The sequence below is a fragment of the Argopecten irradians genome, chromosome 12, assembly GCF_041381155.1.
Source record: "Argopecten irradians isolate NY chromosome 12, Ai_NY, whole genome shotgun sequence".
Taxonomy (NCBI): Eukaryota; Metazoa; Mollusca; class Bivalvia; order Pectinida; family Pectinidae; genus Argopecten; species Argopecten irradians.
In genome coordinates, this window is record NC_091145.1 from 12,610,999 (window position 1) to 12,638,986 (window position 27,988).

The 27,988-nt window shown below is 33.0% G+C and overlaps 3 protein-coding genes across 3 annotated transcripts; 2 read left to right on the forward strand and 1 right to left on the reverse strand.

Moving 5' to 3' along the window:
* Nucleotides 1-56: 56 nt before the first annotated feature.
* On the forward strand, nucleotides 57-9,485 carry LOC138335963 (DNA/RNA-binding protein KIN17-like). The gene is made up of 10 exons (XM_069285185.1): nucleotides 57-1,079; nucleotides 2,081-2,175; nucleotides 2,575-2,741; nucleotides 3,613-3,846; nucleotides 4,379-4,427; nucleotides 4,618-4,759; nucleotides 6,009-6,131; nucleotides 6,766-6,865; nucleotides 7,440-7,540; nucleotides 8,419-9,485. The coding sequence occupies exons 1-10, from the start codon at nucleotides 960-962 to the stop codon at nucleotides 8,488-8,490; spliced, it is 1,203 nt and encodes a 400-aa protein (XP_069141286.1). The 5' UTR covers nucleotides 57-959; the 3' UTR covers nucleotides 8,491-9,485.
* A 699-nt stretch (nucleotides 9,486-10,184) lies between these two features.
* On the reverse strand, nucleotides 10,185-15,313 carry LOC138335964 (uncharacterized). Its single transcript, XM_069285186.1, has 3 exons — nucleotides 15,213-15,313; nucleotides 12,416-12,619; nucleotides 10,185-10,410 (listed from the first exon to the last, which is right to left on the reverse strand). Exons 1-3 carry the CDS (start codon nucleotides 15,255-15,257, stop codon nucleotides 10,249-10,251), a joined length of 411 nt encoding a protein of 136 aa, XP_069141287.1. The 5' UTR covers nucleotides 15,258-15,313; the 3' UTR covers nucleotides 10,185-10,248.
* Nucleotides 15,314-19,140: 3,827 nt separating this feature from the next.
* LOC138336224 (uncharacterized) lies at nucleotides 19,141-26,130 on the forward strand. Its single transcript, XM_069285617.1, has 2 exons — nucleotides 19,141-19,429; nucleotides 24,438-26,130. Exons 1-2 carry the CDS (start codon nucleotides 19,367-19,369, stop codon nucleotides 25,065-25,067), a joined length of 693 nt encoding a protein of 230 aa, XP_069141718.1. The 5' UTR covers nucleotides 19,141-19,366; the 3' UTR covers nucleotides 25,068-26,130.
* The last annotated feature ends 1,858 nt before the right edge of the window (nucleotides 26,131-27,988 follow it).

Here is a 27,988-nt window from a genome sequence, read left to right on the forward strand (position 1 = left end):
GATGCTATACAGTCCCATTCAGACACTGCAGCCTGTGACTTACAAATTGTCATTTTAAATATATCATATTATTTCCAGTTCATCTATTTTGAAAAAAAAAAATTCCAGTCATTATTTCGAACATAGACTTAGTCTGCTAAACCTGCTATGAGGTTTTTTTTTATTTATTTTTTTAATATATATATTAGGCAATTTAAAAAAAAAACTAATGATATAGGCAGGTTTAGTGGACTAACTTAGACTTTACTAAATCAGTGAGTTAAAAACCTACAAATTTCACATGTGAATCACAACTTAATAAATTAATGCACCTCAATTAAAGGATGATAAAAAAAGTTGATTACTATGAGACGGTAAAAATTTAAAGTATCGGATACCTTTATACAATGACGTAGATTATATCTACATGTATGTCTCTGCTCCTGTTATATATAATCAAACCAAGAAAACATGACGCTGATATTTGACACAATAATGTAAAATTGAAATTTGAATATACATTTTAACCATTATTGGTAGCAAAATTATAATAGTAGAATTGTTTCGGTCATTGTTAATTGAGACAATTGGTAATAAACACATAATATTCCTAATACAGTCATCATTGGTTACCAACGTTCAATTTCTAATCAGCCTACACTGTGTTACAGATGGAGTGTAGTTAGTGGAGTTTATAGACATAACGGCATGTATAAATCCCCGGCCCACCTTCACCGCAATATTTGGTGTACGAATATTTTTGACCAAAACAAAATGATACTTTAACGTCCTTCATTATAAATATTGAATGATTCCATTGATTAATATTTTTTCTAATAAAAATATCGTAGATATGAAAGCAATATTTTTGCATTTTATTTTGTACAAATCCGGAAATTGGTATTTGTCCGACTCCGAATTTACAAATAAAGACAAACCGGAAGTTGATAATATTTTCCTGTGTGTTGTTGATATTGAAAATGGGAAAAGAAAAAGGAGGTTTCCTGACGCCTAAAGCGATAGCAAATCGAATCAAGTCTAAGGGTCTACAAAAGCTAAGATGGTATTGTCAGATGTGTCAGAAACAATGTCGAGATGAGGTAAGATTAAAGAGAAACTCGATATATGATTATTGGTAATCGACTCCAGCTCTTGTCAGGCTTAGATAACAAATCCAATAATATTAGATCTCGATATTGAGAACAAAAAGTGTCTCGTCGTGCTATACCTCTAACATTGTTGGAGTAGCTTAGATACATGTACACTAACTTCTAACTAACGTTATAATATAACTTATATTGGAAATGGAGATCGCTAGTCCACCTAAAGAAAGAAAATGAGGCCTATGGCAAATTTATCGGGGCCCCAAATCCAGATACCCAACTAATTTGAATCTGATTGGTTATTTTGTCTCAAAGAACATTGTTCAAACACAAGTTGATTTTAACACATAAATCATAATGACACTAACAAATGATAGTATATTACACCAAAATCATAAAAATGATATAAACAGGAAAAAAAAAAAAAAAAAACAATGGCCCAGTGGTCCCTCTGCAACACAATATCAGGGGGACCTTCAAGATTTTTAGGGGCCTCGATCAGGGCCTCAGGTTTTACATAAGTGTCAATGGCTGCTTGCCAAGTAATGCATTACTGTAGCCACTAATTCTCGCCATTGAATCTGTATATATTACCACGCAGATTTACGTCAACAAAGTCATCTTCTGATAAAAGACCGGTTTCCCAAAAATAAATGTGTGAAAATTGTGTGTGCAGTGGTCATACAAATTCACTACTTCAACAATGTTAGTGCATCTATATATATATCCATAACTTAATATATGTATATATCTTCATATTTCATGAATGTAACACGGTAACAAGCGTGGTAAGGCAGGGCCTGAACCAACAGAGCAGTCACCCATCCAAGAGCAGGCCATGTTCAACAATGATTCACTACAGTAAATAAATACTGACAATCATGCATATAGCCACAGAAGCTAGCTGTTATACTATAGCTACTATATGTACAGAACTTAAAACCTGCTGTATATCTAGCTAGCCTATACATACATATCTATACTTTTGAATTTTCCAGAATGGCTTCAAGTGTCATATGACATCAGAGTCCCATCAAAGACAGCTGCTGTTGTTTGCAGAAAATCCAGATAAATACATTGATGACTTTTCAGAGTAAATATCAATTTCATTTAATTTTCAAACTATCATAAGATACTATATAATCTTTGTCCATGCTATGTGGTATTGATATATAACAACGCCAAGCTAATGTAACATAATTAATGCCATATATAGGGAAAAAACACATTGCATAAAATATACATTTATGTACTTTAATTTGCTCACAGTTATATTGACATTGATATATATATATGGTATTTCTACTTACAATGACAAGTTCCATTAAACTAATGATGCCTGTGCTTTATCAGGTGAGCTGGTATTTTAGTATTTGGAAGGCTTTAGTTTTATGTTTGTGAACTTATTTATTCATATAATTGACATATATGTTGGTTTGTATAATGTAAAATAAAAAACTTGCATGAAATGTTTTTTTTTTTGCTCTTGAAGGCAATTTGCAGATGAGTACCTGGAGTTGTTGAGTCGTCGGTTCAATACGAAGCGTGTCCATGCCAACATTGTATACCAGGAGTATATTGCTTTTAGAGAACATGTTCACATGAACTCCACACAATGGGAAACACTCACAGAATTTGTCAAATGGCTCGGAAGAGAAGGTGGGTTCTACTTTTGTTTGATAGAATCTTTACCTACTTGTAGGGTGTGACAACGAAATCACAACCTGAGGGGTTATTCATAAACGTCCAACCCAAGGCTTGTTACACATTCAGAATTCCTCAAGGGTTGTAATTTCATTGTCACACCTGCATAGGTAAGGAAAGAACCTTTTTTCTCCCATATACAAAAGGAAATATAGATAATAACCTTAAAAGAAGCATTTTAAAGATGCTCCACCGCCGACAAATGGCATTTTTTTGCTATTAAAAACAGGAGCAGACGATATAGGATTTTTCTTCAGTTACAAAAATTACTTAGTTTACACCATTACCACCATTGAAAAGTTTGAGCTTCTAATTTTAATTCAAGATAAAAATATTAAAAAATAATTAATTGCATCCCAAAAAAATTCCGTGGCACTATACCCTTTAATAAGGAACAAAGTACTGATTGCGCATCATCAAAGGCAAAATAAATTATTTTATATTATGTTTTGTGTTAATTAGATATATACATTTTAATCTTGAAGTAAAATTAGAAACTCAAACTTTTCATTGGTGGTGGTAATGGTGTATAGTAATTAACTTTTGTAACTGAAGAAAAAATACTAAATCGTCTTCTCCTGTTTACGATAGAGAGAAAAAATTACCATTTGTCAGTGGTGAAGCATCTTTAATATATTGGTAAACAAAAGACTCTTTCTTTCTTGTGCTTAGAAGGCAAAGAAAAGTTAGAGTACCCAAAGAAAAAAATAACACATAATGTATATAAATGATATTTCTACTTACAAAGGTACTTTTTTCAAAATATATGCAGAGGTCGTTCCCATTTATTCTATGTGTTCTATAAGAGTTGTCTCCCTTGATACAGGAAAATGTGTGGTTGATGAAACGGAGAAAGGTTGGTTTGTGGCATACATAGACCGGAATCCAGAGACGATACGCAGACAGGAACAAGCGAAAGCTAAGGAGAAGATGGACTTAACGGACGAAGAGAGAACATCAAAGTTTATACAGCAACAAATTGAGCGAGCTGCAGAGAAGGATAGCTCAGCCAAGCAGACAGAATTTACAGAACTGAAAAGGGAAAGTGAGGAAGAGAAAGGTATTAAAAAAAGTGTTACACCATCAATTTTTGTATATTTCTGATAAAAAACAATCGTGGAAAAATTTATGTATTGTTTTGGTTTTTTTTTCTACAAGAATTGTAGTTGAGATTTTTCATAGGGTATATGACATTTTCAAACAATTGTTTAACCCTTGATGGCGAATTTATGTTTAAGTTTGATGGCAAATTTCTGTTGAAATTCATTGATATGCCAAAAATAATGATTACACAAAATAAATTTGATTACAGTTCTTCCTAATAACCTTCAATCAGTCAGTCCTGAATTATTAAGATTATCAGTTATTATCATGATTTCTAAAACATTCTGCATTGTTTAGTTCATAGAACCTTGTGATAAAAATAATTTTGACTCAAGAATTAAGATTTTTGAAATTACTGTACTTCATATTCTTAGCCTAATAAAAATTTTAGTTTATCAAATTATGAATCCATCTTTTGATAGTCGGTATTGAAATCCTGAAATTAGTTCAATCAGAAATGATTTAATTTTTTTAAATTTCATTTTTAGTAACAATGAGTCTATCTGGTCTAGTAAAGAAGAAAGAAGAAAAAGTCAAGTAAGTTTTGCAAAGATCAATAACAAATCTAAATTTATAACTCATTCTTTGTTCAAATGGTAAATGGAATTCTTAATTTAATGGTATTCTTAATTCAAATGGTGAATTGAATTCATAGTTCAATTGTAAATGGATGTTAAGAATTTTCAATTTATCTTAAAATAATTTTGTATGATGTTTTCTATTTAAGAGTCAGTACAGATAATCTTTTCACCTCTGACACTGCTGTCCCTAAGAAAGGAGAGAGTACTGCGTCAAGCGCTAGTGGGGAAATTTCAAAGCCCAAAGTAGCTGGACAAAAGCGAAAGTCAGCGTTGGATGAAATTATGGAGGTATGTTGTAAATTAGCATTCTTTTATTTGTTTACCTTGATCTCTTTAGGCTAATTTTTGGTCAAGTGAGGAATAATACAATGTCATGTAGTTTCAGGGGAAAGAGCCTCTTTAAATGTCCGAAAATTTCTTTGTTTTTGGAGCAATTAAACTTAGTTTGGTTTGTTTAGTTTGACATTATATTAATAGCAAAGTTCATTTAAGGATGTGCCGGGTTTAGAGGATGGAGGAAAGTCCAAGTACCCAGAAAAATTCACTGATCTGTGTTCATTACCTGGCAACTGCCCCACATAAGTTTTGAGGTCTCCGGCTTGTGGTAATATGTCGGGACATGTTAACCACTCATCACCACAACCCAGAGATGGAGGTTTGTGGTAATATGTCGGGACATCTTAACCACTTTTCCACCATGAGATGGAGGTTTGTGGTAATATGTCGGGACATCTTAACCACTTTTCCACCATGAGAGACGGGAGTTAATTATGAACAATGTGTACCTGAATGATAATTATGAAAAAAAATTACCAGATTATTAAATTTTGCTTTCATAGTCATTGATATTTAATTTCCATAATTGATTTAAAATATTAGATTATTTTCCCTTTGCTAATTTCAGATTATCTCCCCATTTCTAGAAACAATCTCCATAATTGATTTAAAGATGCTCCACCGCTGACAGACCTTAAATGATACTCATCATTTGAACAACAATTGGTGTTTAATCGTGTATATATAAGTCTAATTGACACAAAAAATAATATGAGATAATTTATTTTGCTTTTGGTGCATGCACAGTCAGAACTACATTCTATATAGAACATAGTGACACAGAATTTTTTCGGGATGCAATTAATTATTTCTAATATTTTTATCTTGAAGTAAAATTAGAAGCTCAAACTTTCCAATGGTGGTAATGGTGTAAAGTAAGTAACTTTTGTGACTGAAGAAAAATACCAAATCGTCTGATCCTGTTTTTGGTAGTGAAAAAATGTCATTTGTCAGCGGTGGAGCATCTTTAAAGTTTTAGATCTCCTTTGATAGAAACAATTTCCAAAATTGGTTTATAAAGTTTTAGATTAACTCTCCTTTGCTAAAAACAATTTCCATAGTCTCTTTAAAGTTTAATAGATAATCTCCCCTTCACTAGAAACAATCAATAAAGATTTAAAAAAAAATAGATTATCTCCCTTTTGAGAAAAAAACATTACTTTGCTTCTTAAAAATCTTACCTCTGTGGTTTTTATTTTAGTTTGAAGAACAGAAGAAAGAGAAAATGAACAGGAAAGACTACTGGTTACATGAAGGAATTGTAGTGAAGGTCATCACCAAGAAACTTGGAGACAAGTACTACAAGAAAAAGGCTTTTGTCAAGGTAAGAAATGCAGAATATTTAATCATCTTTGTAACAAGATTGAGTCATAGGATGATTTGAATGTCTTCTATATTAAAATCTTTGGTTTAACTTTTACTTTAAAATGCAATATCATCATTCTTAGCAGCTGTGTGATAAGTACATATTAGGAGATGCAACAAAACGTATAGGTCACTGTTGTGGGACGTTTCCTTGCAGTTTTAATGACTTTTCCTTTATTAAAGATACTCCACTGCTGAGAGAGCATAAATGATACCTATACCCATCATTGGAATAATAACTGATGTTTAAACGTGCATATATTTAACTAATTAACACAAAAATACAATGTCATGTAAAATAATTTATTTTGCTTTTCGTACATGTGTAATCTGTACTCCATTCCATATAGGGCATAGTGCCATGGATTTTTTTCAAGACGCAATTTATAATTTTTATTAATTTTATCTTGAAGTAAAATAAGAAGCTAAAACTTTCCAATGATGGTAATGGTGTAAAGTGAGTAACTTTTGTAACTGAAGAAAAATATTTATTCATCTGTTCATGAATTTGATGGGGAAAAATATCATTCATCAGTGATGGAGCATCTTTAAATTTAGTATATGATTGTTCATTTGTTCTTATTTAATTTCAGGAAGTGATAGGTCAGTACAAAGCTATAATCAAGATGATAGACAGCAGCGACAAAATGAAAGTTGATCAGACACATCTGGAGACAGTTATACCAGCCATAGGTAAAAACAGATCTTTTTTAACAGAGTTTGGTTTAATTTTTAACATGTGGAGACAGTTATACCAGCCACAGGTAAAAACATGTCTTTTTAACAGAGTTTGTTTTAATTTTTACATGTGGAGACAGTTATACCAGCCACAGGTAAAAACATGTCTTTTTTAACAGAGTTTGGTTTAATTTTTAACAGAGATTATACGATAATGCAAATATTGCAGTATAATGAACTATTTTTATAATAGAACACAACTTTAATATCTGTTTGGATCAATGATGCTTGGATCAAGTAATGCTCTGTATGGTCAAAGGTCATATGTTGTTTGATAACTACGACTGAAATATTTATTCATATTATACTTATTTTAACAGGGATTTGGTTTGATGCCCTAGCTAAGTACTCATGTATCCTTTGTCCTTGACCAAGTTTTATTAACTTCCCTTTACCATTAATAAACCAAACCAGTTCTTGATACTTTATTCATACATCTATTTGAGTTGCTTTTTATCTTATTTCTAAAACTATAAATTCTGTATTTTATTGAGTATGTGCCTGCATTTGTTTTGGTATGTATCCACAGGTAAAACTGTAGTCATTGTAAATGGAGCATATCGTGGATATGAAGCTGTACTGGAAAGCATTAATGAGAAAAAGTTTTGTTGCAATGTGTCCATAAAATCGGTAAGTTCTAACGGAATAAGAAAAAAAACAATTAAACAAAAAATCTGAAAATATCTTCCCTACGTGTTGTTTGCTATTTAAATGAGTTAATAAATAAAAATCCTTTCTTTTTTTCAAAACATTTTTTTGAGACCTTACTTTTGAAAATGTAATTTACCTCTAATTGCTATCAAATATTCCGTCTTTGAATATCAGTGTTGTCTCCCTTACTTGAAAGTATCGATTGCAGCGTCATATTTCAAGAGCTAATTTCTCAACAATTTTTCAGAAAACTATGATGTTACTCTCACAAAGATATGACTTACAATCAATACCTACTTCAGGCTACTCGCAAAGGGCAGATAACTCTTTAATATTCAAAACTGAAATTAATACAAACGCTTTCAGCACTGATAGTTATAGCATTGTATTAAATACTTCAATCATTAAATCTGTGACATGATAAGAAGTATTAATTGATTACTGTAGGTTCCTTCATCTTGGATTCCAGTTACTCTCAAGTTTTGACTTCTTACAATATATTGAAATGTTTGCGAAAATTAAAACTTATGATCTGTTCAAGCGTGTGTCTGAAGAGATCTATTACATGTATCTAAAATTTCAAAACATTTTAATTGTCAGAAACTTGCAAAACAGAAAATCATTGTCTTACATTCAAATATGTTATCAATTCTTTTCCAAAAATTAATTATTTTTAATTTGATAAAATATTAATAAAAAAAAATTCAAATGAAATAATATAAATATTCCTTAAAAGGCTACAAATTTTGTTCAAATGTAAGACCTTGACCTTCATGCAAGGTCACAGGAGTCAAATAAGCTAAATGATACTCCTTTTGTTACACATTATATATGAAGCAATAAATCATTGTTTTCAGGGTCCATTAAAAGGAAGGATGATAGAAAAAATAAAGTATGAAGATGTAAGTAAAATGTACCAACCGTCATGACAAGACTATAGTCAGTTTACCTAGGATGTAGTGAAGAAGATAAAAAAAGATTGTTGGCTAAATTATTCATGGCTGACAAGAGTATGTCGTCATTGCTCGACCACTTACTGGTGATAAATAGTGTCGTCGGATGTGCATCTAAGTTACTCATATCCAAATGTGAGGAAACCATCCGTGCCCTTACCATGATATCTAGTGTCAGTGGATGTTCATCTGAGGAAAACATCAGTGCCAGGCTTCTTTCCATGAGTATCTCTGGATGTGGATATAGGAACAGATCATGATACAACATTTGTATGAAGGCTATCAAGTGCCAATATTCCAGGAGATATTTGTGTCATTTTGTCACTGATTACTGACAAGGTAGAATTTAATGGATAAGGTCAAAATCTCGGCTGCTGCATCTAAAATGGAGGTATGAGCGACCTTGGTTTGGATAAATAATCCATAGATTCTACTATTTTGTTGTTCTTTAGTGTTTGTTTTATCATCGTGTCTGATATTAATGGAGCACAGGAACATATGTGTTCCCTTAGGACTGATCAACATTTTGAGAATCCAATACATTATTAAAGGAACTCCAAATTGTAAACGTGTGAAGGTCCAAGGTGTGAAAAAATGTGTGAGGAATGTCATGAAGAGAGAATGTGTAGTAATCTGATAGAGGTTGTGTGTGATAAGTTAATGAATGGATGTTTTTGTGTTTAAAGTAGATTCTCAGATGTCTTTCAGATTTATTCAATGAAGTTTTATGTCAATGTGTCTTATATATATGTATGATAAATGTATGAACAATCTTGAATTTACTGATTGAAGTTCATTTATCATCATCTTTTCAATAAACTTATCATTCATAATAAGGTGTCATTATTTAAAGTAACAAAAAAAACATTTATTATTCAAACAGGTTGATTATCTGCAGAATAAAATTAATTTAAGACTACAGTTTCATTGCCAAAAATCATGTTTAGCTAAGATGGGCAAAAATACAAAAAAAAATAAAAAAATGTATTAAAAATTGCTTGTTGAGCACTTTTGTTAGGTAATTAGAAAGGGTCATTGTGTTCAATAATTTATTTCTCAATATTGAAAGGCTGAGGGTTAGGGCAGTATACATACATGTAAGTAGCATGCTGATATAAAGGGGTACCAAGTTTGTTCAAATATAAGATATTGACCTTCATTCACAGAGGTCAATAAGGCTAATTTTTGTCAATAACTAAAAGAGGCCCAGAGACCTGATATTGAGCCTGTTGTATGCTTGGATGAAGTAGTGATACCAAGATTTTCAAATAAATTGGAATGACCTTCATCAACATTTAGAATGTCATAGGTCAAATACGCATAAAATATTAAATACATTCTTGTCAGTAACTTTTGTACAAGGTACATCCTTGATTCCGATGCTGGATGAAGCACTTCCAAGTGGGTTCACTTGAATGACCATGACCTATAAATATGTACTTTCAAGGTCGCAAGGTCATAGTGATCATATGTATCACAAACTTCTACAAAATAATTCCTAATATTTCTTTACATTTTCTCTGTGTTAAATGTTAGTGGGAGAAAAGATGAGCATTTTCAATCCATTTGGTCTTTTGTATGTATACTCCTACAATGTCTTCCAATAGTCAGGTGACCGTTAAGGCCTATGGGACTTGTTCTCTGTATGGCTACATAAAGCTAACTCAATCTACTGAAAATACTTTATTTCTGTAACAATATTAATGTTGACAACAATAACTGTTAGCTGTCTAACTATTCCTGGGCCTGACATTTAGGGTTCTTGTGGGAGATGCTGTGTGGCCCTTCGTCCACCTGCTCCCCTCTACACTCCAGTCCCTGTTCACACGGGCAGTACGTCTGGTACAATTCGTGGTTAAAGATGTCGTGAGACAGGAAAGGCATGCAGGTCTCGTTCTGAAACCAAAAAATAATAACACGGTCGAGGTGATGTTTGCATTTGAAACATATAAGAATGATAATGAGAAAAGTATTTTAATCCAGATATGAAAATCTACCAATAACTCCGATTACTCGGTACAATGTACAATGTATTTTGAATCTCCAAAGCTGTAACGATTTCATGGTCGTCGTTTTGAACTAAAATATTTTAAGGCCCTATCAACACATCATGACCTTACCATTTATACGAACGGCTCGCGAGGGCCAATCTGCGCGGTATTGGAACAATGAGGGTAATACAGTAATACCCCTTTAACTCGAACTGTAGGGGACCAGGTTCATAGTTCGAGGAATACGGGGTATTCGACTCATCCGAGGTTTGCCAAAATAGGCATATGTACTGGCCACAGTCTGTGACGAACCTTGCATGTCAATAACGTTTGAAGTATTATTTTCCAGCATTTAAAACATTTGTATATATATAAGGGCGATATTCAATCGTTCAACGTTGTGAATTGCTGAAAATTGCTATTCTGTGACAAACCTTGTATGTCGATAAAATAGTAAGTATTGTTTTCTAGCATCTAAATTATTCATAACGGTGATTTTCAATGATTGTTATGTTAATAAAATGTGAATTTTTTAAAAATGCACGTGGTAAAATGCTGAAAATTGCCACAGTCTGTGACAAAGCTTGCATGTCAATAACGATTTAAGTATTGTTTTCCAGAATTTGAAATATTTATAACGATGAGTTTCGATCGTTATGTTATTAAAATGTGTATTTCATAAAAATGCACGTTTTGAAATGCTGGAGATAATTTGAAGTGTAAATTAGGCAGAGCAAATGTCTAGTTAGCTATCTACATGAAGGTCAAGAGGTACAGTGTAGTATATTGATTAAAATTCGCCATTCGTAGATGATTTCAAATGATTTGAAAATAATGCATAAGCACTGTAAAATTGCTAATCAAAATATTATCGTATTTGAAAGGCACTAATGTAAGAGGAAACGATGCTTGCAGAAACCGGGAAAGTTAAATGACCCAATTCGTAAAAAAAATAGTATACGGAACGCATTTATTTGCTGCATATGGATGAGCTCTGTCCTTTCAACCTTAACTTCAACTTAAACATTAAATAGACTAGCAACCGCAAAGGATGGAAATTGAATACCGATAACATAACGGAATACGGAGCCGTGACTCGTTTGGACAATCCTCATTTCTGTTAAATAAAACAATTGACAACTTCCGCATCCATACGATAGAAGCACTGTTCGACGAATAGATGGTTTCTTTACTATGCATTTGACGGGAACGGTTTTATTACATAAATTATATAAGGGCACGGTCTGGACCATGCGATCATTCGAGGAATAGGGGGTATTCGAGGAATGCGAGTTCGAGTTAGAGGGGTTATAATGTAGTATAACCTAATAAAAGTGTTTGCAATGTTTAAATGTTAAATTACTGAAATAAAACTACTTTCTAGACATGCACATAATTATTACATTGATCTTTCGCTTATTCCGCTAATGGATCTATGAAGGATGGAACAACAATATAATGATATTTAGGTCACCTGATACGAAGTCTCATGTGATCTATTCTTATCGCCTTTTGTCCGTCGTCGTCCGTCGTCCATCGTCCGTCGTGCGACGATAAACAATTTACATTTACGATAGTTTATATAGGAAAAACACATCTATTAGCTTAATATTTGCTCAATTTTCATAGGAAGCGACTCGAACTTGGTTAGAATTATCAGCCTGAGATAGCATTTAAACATCATATCCATATTGGTCCTGGCCGACCCCTATGGGCAAAAGCCAAATTTATAAAATTACTGGCTAACTTCATGACCTGATGAGCCAATATATAGTGCTTATATGTCTTTGTTTCATTCTGTATCCGAACTCAGGTGACCATTACTTAAGGCAAATGGGCCTCTTGTTATTATCTAATATCACCGGAATTTTATGGAATCTATACCCACGAAATAATGAATCAAAACTTACCAGTACTCTCGCTGGGTGGCATACACCGTGATCGTGGTCATTACCAAAGATGGTACCACCGGTTCCGTCCAAAAAGAACCTCTTCTTCTTGCCGATGCCGAAACCGCCGTGGACACAGCAGAGATCCTTAGCACAGTCACTCTGATGAGAACACACGCCGTTCAGGGCGACGCTGCCAGCTGGCTTCAGCGTCGTCTGACTCACCTAAAATTCAAATTCAAATTATCTTTATTTTTCCCTAATACAGAGTGTGTACACAGGCGATATTTCGTCGCGTGAACCGAGACAAAAAGTGAATTTCACGGGAAATTTTTCTCAATAATTTCACGTGAAATAACGCGAAACTCACATGATTTTTTTACGTGAATTTCACGTGGAAGAAATATTCACGTGAATGTCATGTGAATACATTTCATCCGAAATTCATATGAAGAAATATTACCTGTGTATAACAAAGATTATTCATAATACAATATTTGCGGTAATCAAATTTAGGGCATGACATTTAAAAGTACTTTAGGGCATTGCATTCAAAGTAGGTAGTAAATAAAAAAATGTTCATCATTTGTACAATAGCATGTGCTACAAAATACAATATAGTCACACCTGTCTATAAAGACCACCAAAAGGACAGAAGAAAGTGGCATTTCTAGCCAAGTGGTCTTTATACACAGGGAGACTTTTGTTGTTCATTTAGGACCCTAGAAAGTGGTCTTTTGTATTAATTCTTTTTAAGTTTAATTTATGCAGACGATATAAAATCACGAAAATGAATCTCCGCGAAAAAATGTTAAAAAAAAGAAGAAAAAAACCCATTGCATTTTACTAAGGCGTTCGACTGAAGAGCAATACATTAAGAATCTTAGACATTGCAACACGAACAAATTGTGTACCGAGATAACGACATATTCTCCAACGTAATTTGATAAACTGACCTAAATTATTGGCGGATGATAGATCTCTAAATTGTGTATGACCTATTTGATTTAGTAACCCCCTTACCAGACCATGAAACCAGACTTAAACATTATGTCTATATGTCATAATGTCTAAGTTTGGTGGCAGGGTCAAAGTATCTCGGGCTTTGTATTGTGTGCAAGTATTGATTGCACATATTCGTCTACTTTTAGCGATATCAACAGTGCAGGCCACATTATGATGCTATGTATTTCTGCCGATTTGAAAAAAAAACACGTATTGGCTGTCATATTGATGCCTTCGGTTGATAATTGCATCCATACACAAATACAGATTGGTGGTTTTAAGCATAACGTGGAAACATTTATTCGATATATATTTAATAAAAGGATAAGGATCCAGTGCATATAAACCTATTGTACATAGTCAATATGTCCCTACAGCAGACGTTTGATTTCCTTGTCACTATATATATATCTATACATGTACACATAGCTTCAAGTGTGTGACGAGGCAGGTCGAAATCCATTACCAAATAAAATAGCTTTATAATAGTAAAATAAAACCGTATAACGCAATAGTTATATAAAAGACTCATTCTAACCATGCTATACTTATGTTCCTAATCTATTTGTGTGCATAACATCCGCGGAATATTCGGAGAATAAACAAGATTTCGTAAAAATCAATAACAATTTACACATCTCTATAAATCCTGATTTTTTTCTACCACACAGAAAATATTTTCATCAGACAGGATGAGAATCGGAATGGAAGCCATACTAGTTCCACGTCAACATATCCATCTTCCGAGGAAATGCAATATTGGTAGATTTGATTTGTGTATCTATGTGGATATAACCAATATCTAACTGGAGAGTGGCACTGCCTTAGCATTCTTACAAAGTAATATGCTTAAAGATTTGCGAGAGAATATAATATAATAACATATAGCTTAGCTTATATATGAAAATATCAATCAAACAGGTCTAAAACTTAGCCCCATCAATCATCTGTTAGAATTTACATTATGTATATACTTTATAAAGGGTATTTTTTGCTAAGATGATATTTTTTGCGGAAGATATATTCGCGAAATATTAAATGATGGGTTAATCAAACATTGGTATGTATTCTTTAAGCCTTGGTACCGTTTCACAAAGCTTCGTAACTTACGAATTTGCGTAACATTTGCGTATGCCATATTTACGAATAACTAAGCGTTTAACAAAACTTCAAAACTGATCATGAAATAATTAGTTTAAATTTTTAATTTCTGGTTTCATATCCAAATCGTGAAAAAGTCTGACCCGTAAAGAAACTGTCTATACGGTATATGTTGACCATATGAAATGTTTTACTTAAATATTTATTCCTCACTATAATAAAATAATTCTCCCTCAACATGTCACATAAACTCTAACGAGGGAGATTGCTTTTTGAATGATAAACGATATAGCTTTACGACGGCATACTTTTAACCCAATGCTACCTAGTATTAACTTTACGTTAACTTTCTTTCGCACGCGATTTGCTACTTTCGTGAATGTCGCTGTCTGGGTAAAATCGCGAAAGTTTATTTTCACGAATTTATATCTATATGACTTATATTGAAAGGTATTTTCATTTAATTTTATATCTGCGGAAGTTAATATCTCCGCGAACTTATTTTGAAACGAAAATTGCGAAATTGAATAAATGCGAAAAATATGGTTCACAGAGTCCTCCGATACCGACTTGATGGCGGCAAAGCTACATTCACTCTTAGTGGAAATACTTTTGTACCCATGTAATTGTAAATTACAGGAGATTATTTTAGAGATAAAGATGTACACCATTATCTAACAGGATGTTGTTTGTCTTTCCATTAAATACTTACAGCAACTGCGACACAGAAACAAAGCAAAGCTACCGCAACCTTCATTTTGACTTTACAGACTGTTCTGATGGCACCGACGGGAAACGACAGGTGTTTCTAGAAATTTCCAGATCTTGACGAAACAGACAACTATCTGAAGGTAGCCTTGTTAGCTTGACCGAATTAAGTACAAGAAACATGTTCTCATGTTAAGTTTGATAATGTTTGTTTTAATGTAATAGAAAATGTATTAATCTTTTTGTTTTAACCTAGTTATATATATCCTGAGATGATGGACTAGTATTTTGATCTAAAAATAAAAGTACATAGACTAAATAAATGTGGTAAAATAACAAAGCTATTTTTGTATATTTTAGAACTTTGATAAGGATTGGAGCAATGTCAACATAACTTAAACATAGCATATTACATTACGCATACGTTAGTGAAAGAGAGAACAGAGAACAAATGATATTCAAATTTATGTCTATAAAGCTATTATCATACCATTTTAAAGAGGAATCGAACTTTACATCGAACCCTTTTATGTGGCCTCAGATTTTCAAATCTTAATGTATGAACGAGTTACATTACGTGACAAACCAATTACACTTGCTGATTTCTGCAATAATTTTGTATATTTACATATGCCCCTGTATAGTCAACGGGAGGGGAGTTGCGTTCAAATTAGCGTAATCGCAATGACGTATGAATACAAACGCAGTGCAGGTTCGGACTACTTCTAGTTCACGCTTCGATAAGATTTTGCGTCATTTGACGGATTTCAAAGTAACAATAAAGAGTTTTAGATCCAATTAAATATGTATTTGACATAAAAACAAAAGATATGATCAACCATTGTAACGGTAATAAACTACAAAATGAATCGCTGTTCGGGGCTACAACCGGAGGGCTTTTCCTCAGGAATGTTCGGGGAATCCCATAATTACGTTAGCTGTAGGCCTACATATATGTATATACAGAACATCTGATTGTCGGTGAACAATGCTGGGAGCGTCTAAGCGAACAATAGGTTAACATATCATATACAGGTTTCCAGAAAAAAAACCGTTACAAGTAGCCTATCCGAAATAGAATTATCAGTTTTAAATAACCCCGTCTTTGCATTCAAACCAATTACACTTGCTGATTTCTGCAATAGTTGTGTATATACAACACCTTGGACATTGAATGGTGGTTTGTTGAAGTATTCATGCTTTAAAACCATAGGACCAATACAACAACAGACTGTAAATCAAACAATGAAGGTAAATATCAATAGAATATATCGGAGACTCCCGAAAAATTCGGGAGTAATAGAACCAGATGCTTTGAAAGAGCTAGCGTTATATGCTTCATTGGGTACATCCGACATGCAATCTTAATTTTCAACGGAAATAATATTCGTGTGATGTTTTGAACTAACTTGAATGTTTTGTCAAAAACTGCAAAGTTTAATTAGGTTAAACTGTACTGAGGCTTGGTACACAACGAATCGAAATCCTTCGAGAGAAAAAACAGATTCATTATAATCATTTTGTTACGTTATTTGTACACTACATCGAAACCTTTGATGATTGTGGTGTTCATACAAATCAGAAACATGCATTGTCAGACTGTCTATTATCTATAACAGTGTATATTGATTGAGCTATAAATGGATGCATTTAATTCATCCTGTTAAATGAATTATCTAAAGTTGTCATATACTGCTCAACGATTCAGCTGGCGCCATATTTGCCTGTGATTTCAGATTCAAAGCGCAGAACAATAATAAATCAATGTTGTAATCGTCAGACAACAAGCGAGACTTGTGGATTTATTACCTCTGAATAATCCCAGTCCTAACCTATACCCTTATCACGTTACATCAATATTCACCAATACAAAAACACATAAGGAACTTTAACTTCAAATTCTCCACATGAAGGCGACGTTGGAGTTACGAAAGAATGCTTATTGAAGATGCCTAACCTTGAAAATGCAATACTATATTATGGAAAATTTTAATAACTCATTTCAGAGAGTTTGTTAACTTCGGAAAAGCTGACGAAATTGAGGTCAGTTTACACACTGTAAATTTTGTAATATGGGGTGTTTCCGGAAATAAACGAACGAATCGCGCTAATTGATATCCGTAAAATCATAACGTATATTTTTCGCATTTGCCCTAAAATTTACTGCGCTAATATATTTTTTTCACAGTATTCAAATAAGTTACCCATGATATTTCAGTCTGCAAGATGAAAAAAGATAAACTTGCACTGAAAAATCCAAATCAATTGGACCTGAAATTGACCATGGCAATTGTTCTTGTCAATTCGACCTGACATTGACCTCAATTTTACATGAAGACTTTATTTGAGGACTTTTTCATGTGAATATGACCTCAATTTCGGGTTATTGTCAGGTGAATTTCATGGCCATTTTATGTCCATTTCATGTCCATTTTATGTCAAGCTCTGTAAAGGTCTTGCAGCAGAGAACCAGAGAAAATATATTCGTTATATCATTCATAATAGAGATTGGTCAGTGTTTTGATTGCGTTAAAAGTGGTATGAACGCAATGGGATACAGACATATTCTACATGTAGCGCTTTTAACGAAATCAAAACACTGTTGAATCTTTATATTTACATAAATAAGTCTACTTTTACGTCAAATTTAAAACGGCGATGGTTGCTAAGTTGGGTAACAAAGGTAGTCAGGATGACCGAAGATATAGTTCCGATTTTTGAATGTTATAGCTGCAGTTTGATTTGAAATATAACAATGACACCTTTCATTTTTTTTTTAAATATATTTCTTTTTCAATTTGATAATATACCAATAATGTCCATTTCGAAGGAAAATTGAGATAACCGAGGCGGAACGACTACCGGTATGTATCGTTGTCAGGATAGTGATGCGGTCCGAAGTGGAGCGAGCCGCCATATTTGATTTTCAACCAAGGAAAGTAACTGTGATATAGCCAAATGATAGTATGACCGTTGAGCCGACAATCAGATTTTCTGTATATATTTAGGTGATATGAGTGACCGCACACACATACTGACGTAACTATTGTATGGAATTCCCCCGAACATTCCCGAGGAAAGCTCGGGCCAGCGATTCATTTTGTTGTTTATTGCCGTTACAATGCTTGAAACTCTTTATTGTTATTTTGAAATCCGTCAACTTATGAAGCAAAATCTTATCGAAGCGCGAACTAGAAGTAGTCCGAACCTGCACTGCGTTTGTATTCATACGTCATTGCGATTACGCTACTTTGGACGCAACTCCCCTCCCATTGACTATATAGGGGCATATGTAAATATAGGTATATATATGTGCAATTAGTGTACGTTAATTATATAACAGACTTCATCTACAATCATTCTGAATTTTTAATGACGTTTTAAAGGCCCACGGACTAATAAAATACTGTATTGCCAGTGTTAATTAATGTTCAAAGGAAGAACTTGCTTTCAATTACATACATTGTACCGAGTATACATATACTTCCAATTTGCGTGCTAGTATTAAGCCTTTCACTTAGCAATTAATGCCTAAATGAGTAGCAGATACAGCGATTGATAAGGATCTTAACCCACGATTAGTCAAGTACATGTATAATACAGTGTAACAGATGTAGATATTTAATTGTCATGACACCCAGATGTGATATAGATTATTTTCAGAATTGAATTTTATCAATATTTGTCAACGACTTGTATAGTACAAATGCCTAGCTATGGTAGACGCTCTTCATTTACATAGATAATAATGTAATTCAATATTTAAAATACCCTTTATGGCCGTATAATTGTGGTCCTCTGACATTTTACGCTAGACGAGTATTTATTGTTAGATACGGGCGAAAACGAGCATGTAGAATGCCAGCCTGTGCGATTAGGCTTGTCAGTCATTGTCATGAAGCAACACCGTTTTATATTCCTACGCCGCGCCACTTGTAATGAATCGAATGTATGTAATGCATCACCGGCATTTCTCTACTAAGCCAACAGTACAGAGGCTTCCACTAGAGGAGCGACGATCGATACCAGTATCGATTCGTACAGGAGGGCTTGAGGAGCCAAACAGAACCGCTGCCATTTTGGTTCTAATGAATATTTGTAGAAACCAGTGGACGAATTCTTCCTAAAATATTTGAAGAACATCGGTCTTATATCAAAATGAAGGGCACAATATGTGTGCTCCTTCTTGTGATGGCTTGTGCAGTTATTCAAGCGAAACGGGTGAGTAAAGATGACATGAATTTCAGTTTTATATATTCTTGAACGTATTGTGAGATTTATATTATAAATATTATACTTGGATCATAGCTTCTGTACTATAATTGTAAAGGCATGTAGGTACGCTAGAGTGGATATTGTTGTAAATCATTTGCTGCCATTTTGTTTTACAAATTGTTGACATTTCAGCGCAATCATTATAGTGATTACTTCTGAACTACATGGCGGTGAACTTGTGTAAATCGCTTGTTGCTGTTGAAAGGAGTTCATGGGGTACTCGTGATGAAAAGTCTCGAATTGCAAGATCTTTAGCCACGAATCTTCACAACACTATTATTATTCATTGACAAGTTTTGCAAAAGACAAAAACAGAGAAGAAAAAACAAAAGCTTCAGTGAAAATCTTTTAAAGTCGCTGTTCCTTGTTGCTTTATGCTATTACGCAGTTGCTATTTTGATGAGTTGTCTGGAAACATACACGTTTCACTTTGCATGATATCATGATCGATTGTGACACAACCTCAGGTCATGCTATATTTTCAGTTTGCATTACTCACTAGGTAAATCAAAATTATTTTGTTTATCTTTTTGATATCATTCCAGATATATTTTGGCAACATTGTCTCCATTCTCTATTGATTCAGTTAAGGCAAAAACTCTACTAACATGTACTCATAGATGAATATGAAGCATGCGCAACAATAAAAAAAAATATGTAATTACAAATATCACTCTATGAGATAAAACTGAAATTGACAGATATGCCATTGTTTCGTATAATACATTATTTACTCCCTTGAATCATTGAGGCTAATATATTTAGTATACACGTGATGCACATTTTCAGGAAGATGCTGTCTGTTTTTGGAATGTGAATATACTGTATAATTATGTTTTTTCAAGACTTTTGACGTCAATTCATTTTTTAGATAACTGTGTTAGTGCATCTTTTAAAAACATAATGTTGCCATTTTCTTTTTTAATCAAAGTACATTGTATGCACATTTTACAATTAAATGAACAGATACATGTATGATGCTTTATTTTCAGTACTTCCATTTCTGTAAACATTTGTTGAAATTATTTGAGATATACATGTATATGCATCTCCAGAATAATGTGTATATCTATTCTAGATTAAATAGAATGGCGAGCAAACACTTTATCAGTTGTTTTGGTATATTTCCAAAGCTGCTGTCTTCTGTACGTGAAGAAAAACATTATTCTGTATGGCAACCTTAAATCCCATTATGTGATTGATAAGAATAGACGAGAAAAAAAAAGAAATCAGTGATTTCCACTTTTATTCATATCATTTCCAGGAAGGGAGACACAGTGATATAAGATGTTCATATACAAGATCTAGTGTAAGATACAAGGTCTTCATATACAAAAGACCTGAAATTTTCCTGAAATTGACTAGAAATTCTGGCCAATTTCAGGTTAAGATTTCTTGACCTAAATTTCTGGTTATATTTAAATATAAGTTTTGGTCAATTTCAGGCGAAGATTTCTTGACCTGAATTTCAGGTTAAATTTCAATATAAGTTTTGGTCAATTTCAGGTGAAGATTTCTTGGCCTGAAATTCTTGTCAGATTTCATGTCAAATTCTGGTGTATTTCAGGTGAATTTCAGGTCAAGATATATTGGCTGTGTATTACATATTTCGAGGAAAGAAAGTATGGTAATATTAGATGTTCATATCACATTCTCCTTATATATCTCACAAAGGATCGATCGTGTACTATATACAAACACATTACACATTTCCAGGAAAGCACGGCAATAAGAGATGTCTATATCATATTCTGTATACACAAAGGATCAATGGTATATTATATGACAACATATAATTGATTATTCTGCCATCGTGATGAAATCCCGAGGCTGTCGTGGGAATCAAATCCTGTTTTGGCAAGCTTTTTTATCCAATATACCAGTGCGTATCCGTATAGCATCTAAATCAAATAAACGATATCATTGTTTGTTCACAACTGATTCTGTAATTGACGGTCACGCTAGGAACATTGTGTACCTTGATGAAAATATACACTTTTTTATCAGGGGCATTTCCGCAATATGAGATTAACATAATCTGTACTTTGATTCCCAGCTTTCATGCCTGTACAATGGTCTTACTTGAAAAGCGGGTATGTCGACGCCGGTTAGATGTTGGCTTAATAATATGTCGTTATAGCTTCCAGATTAAACCCTCACTCGTTTAATTTGATATAAAAGTAATACAATGTAAAGTTAAAAATATTTCCACCTTCTCAATTCAAGTTGATGGTTTTATCCTGAGTACTCCAGTAATCCACCACCTTCCAACAGCACGTTAAACAAACAAATGTGTTAATAACATATATCTAAATTAATACTTGCGGCACCACTAGTACTCACATCATTACTGTGATGGCATGAACATATTATATATAGTTGTCATGGCAATCACCCTGTCAACAGAAATGTGATATTAATACTACCCTTTATTGGTGTACGAAGCTAAACTATCCCCTTATGGCTTCATAAACAATCCTTAAAGCCTGTACTGTTTTGTTTTATAACTCCCCTTGTATCTGTTTACTGAAAGACTATATCTAGGGTGACTTCCATTTTGACAACATATATATACACCAGTACTAGAATGTATAAACGTTATCGTAACGATATCAAACGATGGCCTCCCTCCTAACTACCATCAGTGATACATGCGTCCCAAATTCACTTCACAATGCAATTTTAACGGTTTTCTGCTTTATAAACATAGCATGCCATTCTTTTTTATTCCTTGACATTGTATGCAATGGAAGATGACCCTCGATATTTTATATGTACGTGCACAAATATCATTAAAGTTCCTTGTTTTACGACATGATCATGTACATCAGTAAGTCGATTTGGAAGTGTATAGATGACATACCTGTATATATTTACTCATCACATATGTACACGTGACACACAGAAATTCACTGACAACTCTCAGAAATCAATTTCCAGTCCTCGGCGAGGAGCTTATATGAAACACAAACAGCCTATGGGAGAATATTGCATGTCGACTGGAATGATATATGGTCTAATGAAAGAAACAAAGCAGTATGGGTTCCGTCTGAAGTCTGATAAAATTCGGTTTTTCTTTGCTGTAAAATAACTACCAAGGGAACATTTTCTCGTTGCTTGAAATCAATACATCCATAACATTGCTTCGGAGACATTCGTCAACACAAGAGTTCAATGCATTTCATGTTTTTATTAGTTTTATGTCAATTCGGTGTAATGATAATGTTTAGCTTCTTTTGAGATTCCGCAACTATCAAACATATGAAATTTGATGAAATAATTGACAATGAATGCTTATTCTCTCCAATATTGATAAATCTCAATTTTAAAAACACACACACACATGTATAACTTTCCATACAAACGTTTTAATAATCATTTTATTTATTTGTTGATCTAATGTTTTTATTTAATTAAATATCATTTATGTTTTTAATAATTACTTTTTTATTTTATATTATTTATTTATTTATTATTGGTTTTTTTTTATTGTTTTTTTTTATTACATTTTTGTGTATTTATGATAAAACCAGTGGCGGCAAACCACGTTCTAACACAATGATAATTGATGTGAAGTACTTGTACTTTGAAATTAATTTTTTTTCGGAGTGAAAATAAAATGATTTTCAATAGGAATATGAGACATCAGCTAGTATGCCATGATAATCTGAACTCGAAATATTTTTTTTCGATATGGAGTTACGTGATATTCGGTGTTGGTGTGACGCCGTTATGACTTGGTTTTTAATGCATGTTTTGTCAACGAAGTAGAGTTGCTTGCTCATTTGTCGATACTTATACTCACATCGATATATTGCCTTTCTTTTGTATTATTATATCGATCGATGTCGGTTTATGCCAACGATGTGTCATTATATTGATATTTTCTTTAGTAGAGTAAAATAGCACTACTGCCTACGTCCGCAGTATGTATTAATATAACTGTAATAAAATAGAAATGTTATCATATAACTGAGCGTATATAGGGTTTCCTGCACGCCTATCCAAATTTAATCTTTTAGTTTTACTAGAATAGTTTTTAGATTAAATGGAAAAATGACAAAATGGTGTATTTTTACCTTTAATTGTCTTATCGATGGTTTCGTGAAACAGGTGTTTGGTTTTATTTGTGTTGATTAGATCATAAATCAATAACACATTGTATGTACACTGTATATACCGAATAGCTGATAGACTCCTCGGGATTTCATCCGTAAATACGTTTTACTCCTGGTCGCGAAATTAAATTTAAAATCTAAATTTTAAAATTTTGAAAATTGAAAATCAATACTTTTTAATTAGCTATATGTTAATTAATTTGGTATATGTAATAAGTGTTGTAATTTATTTCCCATGGGTATAGGTTGTTTGTATCAGAAGCAGAAGAATAGTTATATTTTGAAATATAATTATGCATCAAATATCAGAATAAAGTCTAGCAACATCATTATAATATTATGGTTATAAATATTGGCCGATGTTCGTGTTAGTCTATTGTTTGCACGAAGGCTTGCTTATATTGTTATTGTATTATAAGGGACTTTGACACGGCTGTTGTCAACTTTAATGGCACTGCGCCAGGTGACATTATTAGAACTATCATTCACGATCAATATGTTCTGGTTTTTTTTAAACATGGGTATATTTTGATAATTAATCACAAAATCACTTTAATAAGTGACTGGATGGATGAATTGGGAGAGCGTGAATGAAAGAAAAAATGATGAAAAGATGTTTGAATGATTAAAAAAGTAAAATAGACTTTGATTGAAAATTTTACACACAAACACACACACACACACACACACACAAAAAAAAACCGCTATAGCACTCACTATCTTTATTATTTACAGAAAAACTAATTTTTGATAATTTGTGTTGTTAAACTAAAGAATATTAATATTTCACGAAGAAAAGACACTAAAGATTCGATTTTGTTCTATATATTTTACAGGGAAAACAACGACACAGAAGAGCTGCAGAGAAGTTTGAAGAACTCCAAATCAACCATGATCTGGTTAGGACAAAACGAAAATCTAATGACCCAGCCCTGATCAGAACGAAACGGTTGGAGGAGCCGGAACCGGTATTAAACAGAATGAAACGCACAAAAAGGTCTCTACGTCATCATTTAAAGGAAAAGTCACTTCACAGAATGAAGAGAGTCCCAAAAGAAGACACACTTCATCGCGCTAAAAGAGTCCGGGCTGAAAAGACACTTAGACGGATAAAGCGTCTCCGCCGCGACCTAAGAACACAATTGTTACGTCATCGCAGAAATTCCAACTCAAAAGCACGTCCTCTGAAAATACCAATTATGAAGCGCGGTCATGGTCGTCGCATGTCAAGAACACGTCAGGATAAGCGAAGTGAGGCAAGGCTTAACAGAATGAAGGATGCGATTGGAAAGCACTTTCAACAACGCAAACGTAATCGTTTCATGCACAACAAAATGAATGGTGTAGCACACAAAAAGACTGACGCCATGCGCAAAAAGAATAAAGCAGCACAGAAAAAGATTGTCATGAAAACGAAAAGCAGCAAAAGCGACAAAAGTCACCATGTTCAGGCACACACCAATTGAGCAAATGTTTTGGAACGTTAGATTGGTAAACGAAAATGGTAATTGAAAATTGTTATTTTAAGGCATTAAGGTACTTGAAAATCGAAAGCGTCAATCAAAATTGAAACTCTAGGAACCGGCGAAGCGTTAGAACAGACACATTTTAAAAGAATTTTGGTGTCTTAAAATTTGATTTATTTAATTCTATCATCACTTTTTAAGCAATGCATCATCTTTTAATTAACTTTCCTATTTGAAATTAATCGTAAATACTAAAATCGTCTTAAATATAACAATGACAATCAAACTTTACTTTAAAATAGTTTCGTGATCCAAGAGCGTCAGTTTGTCCGATATTCAATTATATTGCGATTGTCCGCACCTACCATGCATCTAGAACAAGTATTGATAGAAGAGACAAATGATAACCGAAAAATCGTATGGTGTCTATCTTATACGACCTCCAGTTAAAAATATAAGCATTAGAGTACGTACAAGAAAAATTAAATTAAAAGTGTTGATACGAAGTGAAAGTGACTATGTAGTACTGCCGACTATGAATATGAGTTTCTTTAAAGTGAACTCTTTTCACCATGTTTTGATTTTACACCTAGGATTTTGAGGTGAGAACACATTCTATTTATAGACATGAACTTCGAAGTAACATTGTGTTTAATATTGTAGTTGATGTATAATGTGCCATTGTTCTCTATATCCCATTGTTAGTAGAGTTATTCTGATATATTTTGTAGTTTTGAAATATTTTTATAACGTAAGTGAAATAAGATTTATTCCAATATATTAGAATTATGTACATGTAGCAGAAATGCAACCGGAAATATATATGGTTATGTAAGAAAACGAAAATTTAAGTATTCAAAAAAATTTGATAAAGCTTTGCAAGGAAGTTTAATATACAAAATAATCCTGTTATTTATATTATGAAATGACTCCAATTGTTGATTTGTACAAATTTTCAGTAGCAGTTTCGGAAATCAGATTTCGTTTTACAATTTACTCCTTCTAAAGGTAGTTCAGCTGTGTATTTTTCTTTGTAAATAAAGAATTTGTTTGTCTTTAAAAATAGTTTGTGTCTGCTTAATACTGTCTGTATGTAAAAATACGACAGAGAAATCGTCAGCATTCTAAAGCTAAATTAACCAATACCCCTGCCTCTTGGAACAAGTTTAGAGCCATTCGAAACCAAGTAATTTCTTCTATCCGAGAGGCAAAAGAAAAGTACCTTCGTAAACTCCAATCATCCTTAGTTGATAAGTTTATCCCTCCTGGTAAATGGTGGCGTATCGCCAAATCAGTTATGAATCTAAAATCAAAAAATGAAACTGATGCCCCGTTGGTCATAAATGGGGAATTAAAATTACATCCTATTGATAAAGCTGAATCTTTTAACGATTATTTTACTTCTATATCTGTCTCCAATAAGAATGCTGATGATTTACCCCCTAACTGTCCCCAACCTCAACATCTCTTCTCTAATATTAATATCACTGAACAAGATATTAAAGACCAGTTACATCTCCTCAATGTTAATAAACCAGCTGGCCCGGATACTATTCCCCCCAAATTTATTAAAAATGTATCTAATTCGCTAATTAAACCACTACACATCACCGGTACTCTTCCAAATGTATGGAAACATTCCAATGTCACTCCAATTTATAAAGGCAAAGGTCTACGATCTGATCCATCAAATTTTCGACCAATCTCTGTAACCTCTATTTTTAGTAAAATACTGGAAAAGATTGTTTTCAAATACATGTTTAATTTTCTTTCAGAGAATAATATTATTTCCAAAAATCAATCTGGGTTTTTACCTAAAGATTCATTTACTTTTCAATTATTGAATATATATGATAAAATTGTTAAACATATGGATAAGGGTAAAGAAGTAAGAATGGTTTTTTGTGATATTAGTAAAGCATTTGACCGCGTTTGGCATGATGGTCTTATATATAAATTTTGAAAAATGGTATTAACGGAAACATGATTAAGTGGTTTTCATCGTACATATACTTATGTAATAGGATGAAGAGAGTGGTCGTTGATGGATTCAGATCTTCTTGGAAAACCATTCAGGCAGGTGTACCACAAGGTTCAGTGTTAGGTCCCTATCTCTTTCTTTAATACATAAATGATATTAGTGAAAATTTAAATTCAAACGTAAAACTATTTGCTGATGACACATCATTATATACACTTATAGAGGGAGACGGACATGAATCTGCAAATATCTTAAATTCTGATCTTAGAAAAATCGCTTTGTGGGCAAACGCTTGGGGAAATGCTTTTAATCTGGATAAAACAGTAGCTCTTCTATTTTCAAGGCGGACTGACTTCCAGGCTTTACATCCTGACCTGGTCTTTAATAACCGTACAATAGTGAATGTAACTAACCACAAACATCTTGGTCTCTTCTTTAATTCTAAGGCTAATTGGTCGAATCATGTCAATTTCATTTATGAAAAAGCATATAAAAAGATAAATATACTCAGAATGTTAAAATACAAAATTGATAGAAAGTCTTTAACAACTGTAAATACTTTTTTGTCCGACCTATTCTTGAATATGCTAGTATTGTGTGGTCAAATTGTACCCAGGCAGAATGTGACCTCTTGGAGTCAATCCAGCTTGAAGCAATACGTATATTTACAGGTTTAAGAAAGGGGACTAGTCATAATATATTATATAATGAAATTGGTATTGTACCTCTCATTAAGAGAAGACATCTTCATCAAAATATCACTTTTTATAATATTTTCAACAATAACTGGCCCAACCATATAAAAGACCGACTTCAACCATTCATTAACACCAGTACTGCCTACACTTTTTGTCATACTAGATTGTTTAATATTCCAACCTCCAGAACTCATTTATACAATAACAGCTTTTTCCGTCTTTAATGTCAGAATGGAACTCTC